At 47.4% G+C, this 13,923-nt stretch overlaps 2 protein-coding genes and 1 non-coding gene across 3 annotated transcripts; 2 read left to right on the top strand and 1 right to left on the bottom strand.

Moving 5' to 3' along the window:
- Window positions 1–76: 76 nt before the first annotated feature.
- On the top strand, window positions 77–8,730 carry TGME49_221310 (aminopeptidase N protein). Its single transcript, XM_018779911.1, has 11 exons — window positions 77–999; window positions 1,559–2,068; window positions 3,154–3,345; window positions 3,755–3,995; window positions 4,472–4,550; window positions 4,759–4,995; window positions 5,351–5,720; window positions 6,198–6,515; window positions 6,699–6,925; window positions 7,075–7,268; window positions 7,663–8,730. Exons 1-11 carry the CDS (start codon window positions 553–555, stop codon window positions 8,055–8,057), a joined length of 3,210 nt encoding a protein of 1,069 aa, XP_018638259.1. The 5' UTR covers window positions 77–552; the 3' UTR covers window positions 8,058–8,730.
- On the bottom strand, window positions 8,245–11,721 carry TGME49_221295 (hypothetical protein). Its single transcript, XM_018779910.1, has 3 exons — window positions 11,318–11,721; window positions 10,688–10,854; window positions 8,245–9,760 (listed from the first exon to the last, which is right to left on the bottom strand). The coding sequence occupies exons 2-3, from the start codon at window positions 10,759–10,761 to the stop codon at window positions 9,244–9,246; spliced, it is 591 nt and encodes a 196-aa protein (XP_018638258.1). The 5' UTR covers window positions 10,762–10,854; window positions 11,318–11,721; the 3' UTR covers window positions 8,245–9,243.
- A 64-nt stretch (window positions 11,722–11,785) lies between these two features.
- On the top strand, window positions 11,786–11,868 carry TGME49_221290. Its single transcript has one exon. It is a non-coding gene; the product is annotated as a tRNA-Leu (tRNA).
- Window positions 11,869–13,923: the final 2,055 nt, after the last annotated feature.

Raw genomic sequence — 13,923 nt, 5'->3', positions numbered from 1 at the left:
CCCCGCGCACGCAAGGTTGGCGAACAAGACAGTGGCGTTTTTGTGGCTATTTCGGTTTTTGCAGTGACTGAGGACGAACAACGCTGAAATGTGTCTTCTTTGTTGTGTTTTACTTGTCACCCTTCTCCCTTGGCATTCTCCTTCGTGTATCTGTGTCGGATTTGTTTTGGTGCCTTCTGACACGCGTGTATTGCGTACAAAACGAGACTGATGAGCACTGTCGCGTCGCGAGGGCCAGAAAACGCCAAAGCGAAAAAAGCGGGTTCCTTATTTGATCTGTCTTTTCGTCCTTCTGTCTGTTCTTCGTTTTGCTCATGTTAAAGCTTGTGTCTAAAACTCGATGCCACCTCTGTCAGATTCATTTTTGACTGGTGTGTGCAGGAACCACGCGGGGTAAAAGCACGAGTTCTTCCGGGAAGGCACGACGGATGAAGTCGTGGTTTATCGTTTTCCCTTTCGAGGGTACCGTCACTGATTGCGTTCGTACATTCGAGACACTTTTTCACCCAGAACTATAGTGGGTGTGTCTGTAGTGCGTATCTGAGTTACACAATGCGTGTTGTCACCGAGTCTCGCGCTCAGTCGGGCCGCTGCCTTGGGTCAATTGATTCGGATATTCGCGTCACACCTCAGGTAGATTCCTGTTCTACAGATAGACTGAGACGAAAACCGAGTTTGTCGTCGAGTCGCGGTTGTTATCGGGTTTTCCTTAGCATTTTCGCGACTGTTTGTGTTACCAGGGGTATGCAACACGCGTTCTTTTGCTCAAATGCTGACACACCTGAAGCGCAGTTTAAAAATGCCGCTGTTCATGAACAACGAGCACGTGCGGCGGAGAAAGCGGCGAGTGTTGCCACAGAAATCTCTGTGGAAAGAGGCGATGAACACGTGCAAAAGAAGAAGTCTTCCTCTTTCTACAGTCGTGAAAACTACAAGCCTCCGGACTTCGTTATTGAAAGCGTGTACCTTGACTTCGATTTAGATGAGACAGAAACACGGGTCAGTTAAACGACCGGGAATACAGAGTGTTGCCATCTCCACCTACCTGTTGGCACCTCTCTCCGTGGAGAACAGCTTTTACATAAATACATGCATCGCGGCATTGCTAGTGGGTATACAGGCATACGTGAATGTGTGCAAGCCCAAGTGCCTGTAATCTGACTGCGTGCATTCACAAGTGTGCATATATCACGTCGTTGTTTGTAGGATTTTCTCAGCTGTCATCTTTATGCCCTTTGGCCGGAGCAATATACATGAGCGTTCGAGGTTGTATGTTTACGTGTATATGCGTTCCATGTTCAAACGGAAACACGAGACAATAGCATACAGCATATATGTCGACACGTAGTGTAATGCACGTTTTCTTATCCTCTCCTCCGGTACTTTATGTGGTGTGCTTTTGTGGCGGCGTGCATCTCACCGTACGAGCATTTCCTCCTTCAAAATTTTGCCACCTTTATGACGGTCAGCGTTCGGACCAGAGAGGCACGATTTCACTCGTTTTCGCGTTCTATCTCTCCAGTTAGTGTGGATGCGTCTGTTCCTCAAAAATTATCAGGTGAAAGCAGCTCTGACCATGTATAGGAAACCAGGCCGCCCAGTCGTCAATCTCGTCCTGGACGGAGATGGCCTAATTGCCGAGAAGGTTTCAGTCTCTTACGAGAGAGAGAATGCGAATGAGGCGGGAAATGGGAGCAAAAAAGTCAGTGTTGAGGCAACACAGACGTTTCCGTTGTCCTCACCTGACGCCGGAAACCAGGAGACTCGTCAGGCTTACCTCAGATCTGAGAACGGTTCCTCTTCTCCCTCTGATAAAGAAATGATTTCGCCTCGACCAGGCATTGCTGTTGAGAAAAGTGGGTCCCTGCTCATATGCAAAGACATTCTTCCTTCCGAGTCGGAGCAAAGATTCGTTGTCAAAACACAAGTTCGCATAAGCCCACAGGATAACTCGCGACTGTCAGGGTTGTACGTTTCCGACGGAGTGCTGGTCACACACAATGAAGCGCAGGGATTCCGAAGAATAACATTCTTTCTAGATCGGCCAGATGTCATGACTCAATGGCGGGTAAGAGAGGGGGAAAAGTTTCTTGGAAAGTCGGTACTCAGTCAGCTAGTTCGGAAGACCACTTCGCATTGCACGTTAAGGGTGTTTCCTCGCATATTTTGCGGTGTGTTTTAAGTAATCCCATCCAAAACAGGCGGTTCGTTAGTATGTCTGTCATCAGCGTGCCAATGAAATACCAATAACGATGAAGTGAGACCCAGAAATGTATGTCAACAGACGCTGTCTTTGCGCCGCTGTTTGCAGCTGCTCCGTAGTTCCTGAAACCATGGATCTGTTTTTGTGCAGCTCTGGAAACTGCATATATAGATACACAAATAAGCTGAACGGCCTTGTTGGCGTCTAAGTATTGCCGCATGTATCGGCGCTAGATGCAATTAATAATTCGTGTAGAGACATCTCTGAGCAAAGTGCACAACAGAACATCACGTGTCCATAAAAGCGACGGTGTTGTTTCTTCGGACGGCGATTAACGATCGAGCAAGGAAGGAGAGATTGGAAATGCACAGAGAAACCACCCAGAGAAGCAATGAAAAAACAGTTAAGTGGGCAACCGTCCACAATAGGACGATACACAGGAAGCGATTCAGAGAGAGAAGCTCGAATGGGGGCAAAGACTGAAGAAGGAAACTGATATAAAACTGATGTGCTTTTGCCGTTTATATGAACTAGCTTTTGCCTGCCAAGCATACAAAAAGCCTCGAGGCAAAGAACTTGATATTCTCTTCTAAGTTCCCGTGGTAAACATTGTCATCGGATGGCGGAACCAGCATGCGTGAAATCGAGCGAAATTTCAAGTAATAGAGAATCCGACAGCGACAGATACGTCCACAGATGGGTACTTTGAAAACAGCTTGATGACACCAGAGAAAAAAGGAACAAGAGAGACACGAAAACACAGAATGACCGGATGTGCTTAACAGAAGTGCAGGAAAGCGCAGTGAGAACGTGGCAGAGATCAGAAGGGAAAGAACCTCCACGAGGATTGTCCACTCACGTTGCTGCCTCGTTTCCTTCTATCGTTTGGGCATACCACAACTTCTCGCCGGTTTCTCAATGGAAATTCGTGTTGTGTTTCTCACGTTTAGGTCCGTCTTACCGCAAGAAAGCAAGACTATCCTGTCCTCCTGAGCAACGGAGAGCTGGTCGAGTCTGGCGACGACCCTACGGATCCCGAGAAGCACTTTTCTGTTTTCTCCGATCCTCACAAGAAACCCAGTTACCTGTTTGCCCTCGTTGCCGGGAAGCTTCACTCGGTTGGTCACGACTATGAAAAGAGGGTGAGGCGCGTGGAACGAGAGGAAGAAGAAAACGAATCATGAAGAAACGCATCCGTGATCGAACACAAAACTAAGCGAATGCGCCTGTAACTCTTTCTTGGTGACAGGATGCACAAAGCAGGTACAGAACGACAGAGCAAAGCATATTGTTAGATAGGTGGAGGTAAACTGAGGTCGAGTCAAGGTGTCACAAATCGTGCAAGGATGACGTCTGTCCATCTGTGAATTCAAGACTATACGGTTGTATACGTTATAAGCGAACTTCTCGGCGATCGAAGACAACGGTATGACTCTGAGTTTAGCGGTACGAGCTGTACACAAACGATTTCTTCACTCATCCTGAGAAGCCACGCGCAGTGGATACCGACGCGGTTGCGTTTTTGTCCGAGCAACTGTTTAACGCTTTTAGGACAAATCATTGGTCAAAGTATCGGTTTGGTCGACGCCCGAGAACGTGGCGAAACTCAGTTGGGCTCTCCAAAGCATCATCAGAGCGATGAAAGGAGATGAGATTCTGTTCGGAAGAGATTACGACTCAAATGTCTTCCACATTGTTTGCGTTAATGGCTTTAACGCTGGCGCCATGGAAAACAAAGGTCTCAATATCTTCAACTGCGATTCGCTCCTGGCCGATCCGACGACAACTACAGGTGCGTAGAGAGACGGTAAAAGCCTGTGAGAACCCGATCAAGAAAACGCGGGAAACACAACACTGTTATAGTGGCCTTTATTTCGGTCATATGGTCACGGTTTTAACGCGACAAGCTCCGGAAAGGAAGCTCGTGACATCTCTTTTCGATTTTGCACTTCTTTTATCCCTTGGAAATACGGAACACACGTGACTCCTCAAGACACTGCTCAGCCTTCTTCATTTGTGAATGTGTTCCATGTCCCGTCACTGTTTGCTTCACTGCCACCAACATCAGCGGCATAAATGTAGCAGACCTTGGCCGTCTGTCCCTCTTTCTGCTCCCTCTTCTTCTTTCCGTTCCCCGTTTTTGTCTTTGTTTGCTTCATCGCTTTCGCTCTGAGTTTTAGGTACAAATATGTCTCGGGGACAGCCTACAATTACGTTGGTTGTCTTTTTGTCCTCTACGGTTTGGCTTTCCTATTTCTTTGTTATCAGATGAGGAGTATAGGGGCATTTTGAGAGTTGTAGCGCATGAGTATTTCCATAACTGGAGTGGAAATCGCGTTACACTTCGGTAAGGCGGAAGAAAACAATGCCAGACGTGCATTAGAGAAAGCAGCAAGCGACAGCAGAAAAGGGACAAAGAGAAAGCACATGCTTGCAGAGAAGTAAAGCAGAAGCCTCAGTTGTGAGGGTAGGTAGACCGTCACTCTTCTCAACGAACCAAGAGTTGGAACTACTGAAAAAATTTGTCTACCCTTTCATGTTTGGCGGCGTTTCAGCGACTGGACGGAATTAACTCTCAAAGAAGGCCTAACCGTTTATCGAGAGCAAGAATTTATGGGCAGTCAATATTCTTCCGGTGTGGCGAGAGTGGAAGACGCTAGACTAGTCTTGTCTCAACAATTTCGCGAAGACAGTGGGCCTTTAGCTCACCCTGTTCGTCCTGATCATTACGCTTCCGTCGATAACCTCTACTCGGTCACGGTCTACAAAAAGGGCGCCGAAATTTTTCGAATGTAAGGAGGACAAGGAGACTGAGATGTAGGCTTTACGTTTATGTCTGCTGCCGCTGGCCGTCTGGCTGCCTCGAGTGGAGCAATTCTCCAATTTGAATTTGTTACACTTTAACTTCTGTTTATTAAGCCGTATCATATCAATCACTGGAGATTGTTCTATTGCGGAATCGTCAAGCTAGCTTGTGCGGAACATTTGACTCTCCTCACTGCATCCGTATTAGGATCAGACCAGAGCCGTTCACTAACGGTACTACGAAATAAAAATTTCGTGTCAGTTCTAGGGAAAAGGAGTTCCGAATCCCCAATATCGATTTGGCTGAACTCGCTGTCAACGGTTCTCTTGCTATCTTGTCAGGTATGCGACTCTTCTTGGGCCGAGTGCTTTCCGCAAAGGTCTAAATCTCTATTTTTCACGCTACGATGGCCAGGCAGCCACATGCGAAAACTTTAGATCTGCGATGGAGGAAGCAAGTGGGAGAAATCTGTCGCAGTTCTTTCTCTGGTACACGCGCGAGGGAACCCCTGAGGTGGAAATCACGGGCTTCACGTTCGATAAAACGCGAAAACAGTTCTCCTTTACCGTGACACAAAAGCCTCCTCCAATGTCGGACTACGAAATTCGGATGTATGGCCAGAAGGCTCAATTTCTGCATATCCCTATCCGAGTTAGTTTTATAAATAGAAGGACAAAGAAACCCGAACTCTACGTGGGGCAACGGACTACGGTAAGTAACTAACGTGGTGGTATTAGTAGATGCGCGGAAGCAAGTTTGAGCGTGTCGCGACCTCTCTGTGACAAAACGAATGTATATAGACATATACGTATACATATATTTGTATTCGTTTTGTATATGGAGACATGTAAGTGCGTGCCCACTTATGTGTCTGCATGAATTTGAACTATGGAAAACATACTCTTTGTCGTGGCATTTCTGTAGGGCTTCACGCTTTATACTTTCTTTTTCTATTTCTATAGATATATATATGTGTTCTGCACATAGATAAATTTGTATGTAGTCCAAGGCATGTACGCGTCGAACGACATGCAAAGACGTCCGCATACGCGCATGTACAAAACTCTCCATTTCTGTCTGTTTTTTTAACCCGTTCTCTTGCTACTTGTGTGTATAGGTATTTGTGACTGTCGTGGTTTTCGACGCGTGGAAGCATGCGTCTCTTTCTTGTCATTTCGGCTTCTTCAGGTCTTGGAGCTCCGGGGGGAAACGCAGACATTCACCTTCACTGACACGGAGGAAGAGCCACTGGTTGCTCCTCTTCAGAGCTTTAGTGCCCCCGTGAAATTAACGGTTCCTTCGCAAACAGAAGAAGATCTGGCGATTTTGATAGGCGCCAGCTTCGATCCTTTCACTCGTTGGAATGCCTTTCAGTTTTTGGCTTTGCAAATTTTGAAGGAGAGGATGGCGACAAAAAAAAAGGAGACGTCCGGTGTCCTTTCTCCCGCGTTCCAGCAAGGCCTCCACTTCGCTCTCCGCGATATGCCCCTGAGTCCGGCATTTACGGTACGCTCTGATCAAACAGAAAAAACCGCAGCTACATCGAAAACGAGCACCGCGAGCGTGAGAGTAACACAAAAGTAGAACACCGAGTGAGAAAAGTAGAGAAGACGATCCTCACATTCATTGAGACGTGCTCTGGTCATTCTACAGTTTCCGGGCATGTTTCTACTTTCCCTCCGTTTTTAGGCTTTGCTTCTGACGCTTCCGAGTTATTCGCGTCTCGAGCAAGACGCACCTCGGCCTCTTGATCCTGACGCTATTATCTCTGCACGCCGTTCGCTTCTCCGGGATATTTACTACTTCCATCGGAACGCCCTGGATGAAGCTTACGTAGCGACCACGATCCCCAAAGTTGACGATAGAGAACGGGACAGGCAGCTCGAATCGGCAGAAGATCCTGAACAATGGCAAAGGTAAAGGTACCATTCAGCGAAAAACGTGTCGCTTTTTGGGCGTGCTACAAAATTATTCTCATCCTTTCTGCTCGGTGTGAAGTCCTTTCGCTCTGATGATACGACATCGCATTTTTGAGTGTTTCCCCTGTTCTATTATCATCTTTCAGACGGGCCCTGCGTTCTATTCTGCTGGAGTATGTGACTGCTAACCGTGATGAGCGAAGCGCCAAGTTGGCGCTCAAGCATTTCAAAGACGCTCGCGTCATGACAGACAAAATTGCGGCTCTTCATGTTTTGGTTGATTTGCCGTTTAACAAGGAACGGGAAGAAGCGCTACACCTGTTCTATGAAGAGGCGCGAGGTACGACACGCGGGAACACCGCACGGACAGAGGAGCAAGAAGCGGAGGCGGAAAACGAAATAAAAAGTATTGCCGTGTTGTGTAAGAGCTTTATCATTGGGAGCGGAACACACAGAAATGATTTCCAGCTCAGCACTTTCCCACACCAGAGAACCAGTAATACTTCTTTTGCCTTGGGCGCTGATGCCTCACCCTGCTTCCTGAACACAGGATGGTGGCCAAAGTACACTACTTTTTGTTGGGGCCATAAAAAAAATAATTGAGTCGTCGTCAGCTGTGCTCCATTTTGTTTCTGATGGATTAGAACGGTACACATTCGAGTGGTACGGTTGCACATCTCTCAACGTTTTTTTCTTATCCTTATTCCTGTGGTTTCTTGCCGCTTCTATGTCAGGCAATCCTCAACTCCTTACGAAGTGGTTTGCTCTTCAAGCCCGGTCTAGTCTACCAGAAACTCTAGACCGCATTCGAGAACTGGAAAAACACCCCGAATATAAGCCGCTAGTGCCGAATTTCGTACGCGCGCTTTACTCCACGTTCATGCACGGAAATCCGTCTGTGTTTCACCGACGAGATGGGGCCGGATACGAACTGGCCTTTGTGTTCTTACAGTCCATGGATAGGATCAATCCGCGCACGGCTTCCCGTGCGGCCACAGCGTTTTTAAGCTGGAAAAAATATGACAAGGAACGACAGGGAAGAGCTAGAAGTGTTCTAGAGAGACTTGCCAATCTACCAGGTATCTCGAATGATCTCAAAGACGTTGTTGACCGTGCGTTAGCGGCATAGGAGACGAAGCTGGAGGCGCATGAAAGTCTTGTCAGCGTGTCTCCTCTTCCCGTCTTGGGTTTTCGGTCATGTTTGTTCACATTCGAGAATACGTAATATAATATATAGATATACTGATGGCTGAAATGGAGTACCGGGGCAAACCAGTGTTCTACCGAACAGTCACAGCTGTTTTCTGTAGTTCCTTGCACAGAAAGTGCAGAGGAGGAAAACAGAAACGTGCTTCATTCTGTCCTTTTAATGGGGTCACTAAGAAGTGCGAAGTAGGGACAGGTTAAGCTGGATTGGAAACACGGAGAGGCCGGGTCTGTTCTGTCCTGTTGACTGTGTAATATTCGCCTTACTCTTTTCACAGCGTTGCTTGTCGATAAAGCGAACTAGCAGGACAAAGAAATGATGAGAGTATCCACGTGTCAGTCTTCACCGATTAAGAGTTTGTTTCATATCGTGAAAATCTGAGCGAGAGCGGTGTGAAGTGGGGGAGAGCACTTCGGCATACCATCGATGTCTGTTCTATGCTGACCGTACAAAGCCGACGGGCTATCCCAACACGTTCAGCTACATCTCCAGCCTCCCAATACAGACACAAAAGGCATGGTTGATAGAAATAACAAAATGGAGGGTGTGGAGGAAAATGCCACTGAGACGAATACTAGGACGTGGTCCGCCGGCGCTCAAAAAAATATAGCTTCATGGGCATGAAGAGTTCATTTTGACTGAACTTCATCTCCATGAAGGTACATGAGGCTTTCACATGCGTGGACTGCATGCCGCTAAGAATCTGCTGCACGTTCCCATGGACATACTGTTTGCAAAAATTTGACTATCTTATGTCTACATGGCACCTGAATGTCGCTGTGGGTGGACTGCGGTTGGCTACGTTGTCGGTGTTCACCTTATTGCCGCTTTTGTGTATTATCTGTCTCTTCTTGAGAAATATCGAGCTAATAACAAAAACGCACATGGTTGTGGGCTGCTGTCATTTGAGGGAACTACAAAGTCACGGTCATTCGGACGCAACCTGTCGTGTTCACCAGCTACACTACTTCACCCTTACGCTACTAGGAACGTAAGAGAGAAGCGCAAAGTTGTCATGCATGGTTGGGGCAGTGTTTGAAATTGCAAAGGACTGCTTTCATTGAGCAATCGATTCGGGCGCTCCTTCCAAAACATTTTTACGCGTGCTTCAATGCTTAGCCGTCGACTCTGTCGGGTGTTCAGTCGAGAAGTTCAGATGGACGTGGCCTGTGTCCTGACAAAGTTTTCGGCCATCTACATCGATCCAGATATTGTGGAGCGGGAAAAAATGCTCCAAGTCGAGGTCGAACTCGACTAACTTAGTCGTATGGACGGCATTGATGTGCAATTCGACGATTTTTCCGGATAGATCGACCGTCTGGTCCCCTACCATGACATCCACATTCATCCTACCGTCTTTTTTCAAACGGGCAGTATCCACAAGTTTCCCGTTCACATGGAGGAGAATGTTTGATATCTGGGAACGTTTGACCGTCTTTGCTTCGTCTTCGGCACAGGTCACCAAGCGAGGTTTCGCGTAGCGTGAATAAAAATATCCACTGCATCCACGAAGGGGTAGTGGTGGCGACACGCTTAGGATGATATGAACTGTGGTTGTTTCTGAAGAGTACGGATGTTTCTGCAGTTCCGCCATTGCTTCCATGACAAAAGGCTGCCTGACGCCCCTGCAGAAACACATTGCGATCACCTCACAGGAGAGGGTGAATCATCTTGATTTCCGAAAAATCACGGTAAACCGCAAGCACAGTTTACTCTGCACTATAAAGGAGTGACGTCTATGAAATTATGCATTTGCTCGTAACACATCTTACGTGAATCGATTCAGAGGTCGTTTCAACACATTCCAGGATGTTACTACTGCGCAGTTCGCTACGCGTGTACGCACCTACAAAACGCCATACGCAAGAACTGAGAGCGGCAGCGACTCACACAACTCCCGATTGCCTCGATTGCCACGTTTCCTGCTTCCCTTCTCAATGCACATGTATCATCTTGAAAGATGGAGACGTGTCGCACCTCCCCCATTTGTGACACAGCATACAGTTCTGATATCTATACGAGGGAAAACAATGACGACATTAGGATGCTCCAGCTTTGTTTCCCACATCCAGCGTGGTCACATTGTTGTTTTCGACTTGGAAACGGGAAACTATCCCCCGATCCCATCCACGCCGGGGACGCGGAGACCTCATCGAGTGCCTATCTTATCTGATACTCTGCCGTAATCTAGACAGAAAGCCTCCTCTGGAAATACTTGTAGATTAACACGCGATTCTGCTGGGATGAAAACTTTGCGGGCTGCTGATGGACCAACTGTTGACAACTCATGCCCCACATCCTTCGTCCATATAAAGCTCACTACATTTAGCGACTGTCTGAACTCCAGTTTGTTAGAATAAGTCCTGTATTCCAAGCAGCCGAAAACGCAACCCGTTGTACAGCACACCGATGTATCTGGTCACCTTTCTCACAGGATGAAGACGAGAGAATCAGTGCACATTTCGATAACAAAGAGTCAGTCGTTTTGCAGCTTAGCGTGGCTAGGCAGATAAGCTAGAGCCACACGCTTTTTCCTTCTTCTGTTGCCTTACCAATGTTGAGTCGCGTCCGGTTTACAGTCCCCCAGAGAGCCGCTGAGCGCGCTAATGCAGGCGGTGGTCTCCATTTTCTTGTGAACCGGAAGAAGAGGCAATGGAGCTTGCGCCGCAGTGGGGACGACTTACACCGTCAAACAGAGCAAAAAAAGCTGCACAAAACGCTGCACAAAACCGCGGCATCGATTTGTCATCCGCTATGTGACTTTCTTTTGCCCCTGAGGACAACCTGCCGGAAAGCATCGTCGTGAGGTGAGAGTGCGTAAACTCATACAAGACCCGCCGCTGTTGAGGACTGAATTGTGGCCGTCAACTGAACAGTCGGGAACACTTTGAAATCGAGAAAGGTTCGGGGGGGAAGTGCCTGCACATGTATGCGCTACATACCCATAGCGTGCACGGGAGCATAATACCTTCGATTCAAGCACGTGCTACATACCTTCGATGAAGCTACAATCTCAGTGAACGAACCGCTGTGTGCAGCTCTCAGCGCCTCCGGAGGCATCAAACTTGAGACTCGAATGAACGATGCTGTTCTCTGGCCTCACGCCGAGCAAGCAATATAAAATGCAGCATTCGAGAAATACGCGCTGCCCTCTGTTTCGTATCGATGGGACATTCTCTCACATCTCTCTTCGGGCTACATGGGGCAGCCACTTGGAGAAAGCGTACATGTTGGTACGCTTGTCGAGCGCCACCGTTGCATTTGCCCTAGTTTTTCTGAAAACACATAAAACATCCGTTTCGTTGAGGGGAAAACACCGGTCCAGAAAGTTTCTCTTCTGCCTTCAGACCTCATGAGAGAAGTCGCGAAATAACTCAAACTGAAGTTAGCAAACTCAACCGCGTCGGATCGCAAACTGTCCGGCCGGATTCGAAATCCAGTGACTCCATGATGTCCCCGGACACAAGCGTCAGTGACTGGCTTGCCTGTGCCAATTTCTACGCGACACGCAAATAACAAACAGAAAATGCGTGGCTCTTCTTTAATGGGCTTCAATTCGCCGGTGCTGGTCTTTTTTCTCCTCGCGTCACTCCTTTGGAGCTCGGACGGTGAAAAGGAAAAAGAGAGCTGAGAAAAAGAGCGGACGGCGAGCACGGATGCCCGAGTGGTTAAGGGGGTGGACTTAAGATCCCCTGGTCTAACGACCGCGTGGGTTCGAACCCCACTCCGTGCAAAACAGGTTTTGGCCTTTCTGTGGCAGGAGGAACTTTACCATTAATGTCTAACTGAAGAGCGCAGATTTCGTTTAGCGGAAAATACCCCTTCGGGGTCTATTTGCTTTCCTCGACACCTTTCAAAGAGTCTAGCATTGGTCGCCGAATCAAACGCGACTTGGACTCTCCCGGTCTTTGATACGCAGAAAAGACGGGTCACAAGGGAAGGTACCCTTTTTACTGTGTAAGGAATCGTCTTTTTTGCGGGTGACAGTTCCTTTTCTCGAGTTCGCTTGAGAGTCTTCAAAGGCAGGGAGGGCAGGACAGCTTCTGGAAATCGCAACGATTGGAATGGCGCCGCCGGCCTCGGCTTGCTCACATACAGGGCTCCAGCAAATGACCGATAAAGATCTGCAGAGAGCCCCTCTATTGTTTACTTTCTGCCTTAACTTGTTCTTTTCTTTCTCCTATTCCCTTCTCTTTCGTTTTTCCGACAAGGACTCATCTGTACCGCGTGCGCAGACAGTATTTCCGGTATCTCGAGTCTCGGTCTTTTGGTAGTAGAACGCTACCTCAAAACACACAAACTTGAGGCTTCCCACCTAACACTGCGAGTGCCTTTCTATAATTGTGATCCTACAAATCGGGTGATGGAACTAAAGCATTGAAGATAGCCTAAGAATCAGAAATCGCGAAAAGCGAAAAGCCGCTCTGCTTTTCCTCACATGCAGCCGACAGTTTGCGCCTTCAGTGACAAAGTTGAAAGACGTGTGTCGTCATGCCAAAAAAAATTCGAACGCTTGCAGTCGAACATTGAGAAGACAGTTCACGAAGAGTGCCTTAAAGGCAACTGAGAGGAGGAGAGAGAAGCAACAGTGTCGGTTCACACAGCAGAAGACGAAAAGGGACTATCAGTGCATCTGCTGCTGTACCATTTCAATTAAGATGCTTGGGTCCTTTATGGTCGCACACATTGATGTTTCCTGCAAATCGAGAATACAGGCTGTCTTTCGCATCTGTTTTGAAGAAAGGTGTTTCCTCGGTAAGTGGTAATCGACAACCGTAGACAGGCCAAAAGGCAAGAACGCTGTCCGCCCAGTGCCATCAAGAACGAGTCTACCTGGAGAGCGAAAAATGAGATACTAAAAAAGTTCAGCGTGGAATATGACGCCTGTGAATCACGTCAAACAGTGTGAGAACACCTGTCTCTCGCTCCCTTATCATGCACAGGAACCAAGATATATATATATATATATATATATAAGAAGATATATATATATATATATATGATAGTTTGTGTCTGCCGAAATCTATTGATAGATATAAATAGACATACGGATTACGTTCCTTGCAGTGCGCGTATCACCATGCATCTGCGCGATGGCTGCATCGCTTTTCCGAGTCGCCGCGAGGTGCAGAAGGGCGTTTTTGAGGTATGACGGACGTGGAGCTTCACCGGAACCTCCATTGTGCGCTTCAAAAGAGGGGCGCCGAGAGAGATGAAGAGAGTGCGACGAGGACACAGAGAACGAGAAAGACAACTGATTCCGGTGTTGATGCTTTCTCCCGAAGGCGGCTGGACACTCGTTCGACGAGAGACCTCAGGTAGAAAAGTCATTTTACGTCGAGACTGTTCCAAGTCGCTTTTGAGGCAGCAGTCCCGTGAAAAGACAAGTAAGAACCAAACATACACAGAACAACCGAACGCATAGCGGCATGTATGTATATAAATATATATATATATATAAAGACCTATATATAGAGAGAGATGTACGTTTTAGACAGGGTAAGATGCCAAAGCGAAGGGGTCGAGAAATTAGATAGATTAGAAAGAAGCATGGACGACAGTTTCATCTGTTTTTTGACAGATCCTATTCGCCACGACAAGGAAAACTCAATAGGGCGAGTTCTTTGTTTCTCTATGCCCACAAATGTCTCAGAGAGAAAAGGTTTTGCAGGGATCTTCAGACTTTGTTAGAACCCCAAGGTTTCTCGTTCTGGTGTTTTTTTTCTCTCTCTCTCCCTCAACTTTTTACGTGTGAAAAGACGGCTTTCTCTTTTCTCTCGCTGTCTTA

The sequence above is a fragment of the Toxoplasma gondii genome, chromosome II, assembly GCF_000006565.2.
Source record: "Toxoplasma gondii ME49 chromosome II, whole genome shotgun sequence".
NCBI lineage: Eukaryota > Apicomplexa > Conoidasida > Eucoccidiorida > Sarcocystidae > Toxoplasma > Toxoplasma gondii.
The sequence above is the reverse complement of the archived record's forward strand: the minus strand, read 5'-3'. Positions and strand labels throughout refer to the sequence as shown.

What these genes read in the sequence shown, in the direction of transcription:
- TGME49_221310 (XM_018779911.1), top strand. Translation starts at nt 553, where the DNA reads ATGCGTGTTGTCACCGAGTCTCGCGCTCAGTCGGGCCGCTGCCTTGGG. An exon ending in TAGATGAGACAGAAACACGG is followed by an intron (nt 1,000 to 1,558) that starts GTCAGTTAAACG and finishes AAAAATTATCAG; the next exon opens with GTGAAAGCAGCTCTGACCAT. An exon ending in CCCTGAGTCCGGCATTTACG is followed by an intron (nt 6,516 to 6,698) that starts GTACGCTCTGAT and finishes CTCCGTTTTTAG; the next exon opens with GCTTTGCTTCTGACGCTTCC.
- TGME49_221295 (XM_018779910.1), bottom strand. Translation starts at nt 10,761, where the DNA reads ATGGAGACCACCGCCTGCATTAGCGCGCTCAGCGGCTCTCTGGGGGAC. An exon ending in CCGGACGCGACTCAACATTG is followed by an intron (nt 9,761 to 10,687) that starts GTAAGGCAACAG and finishes GTGTTTCTGCAG; the next exon opens with GGGCGTCAGGCAGCCTTTTG.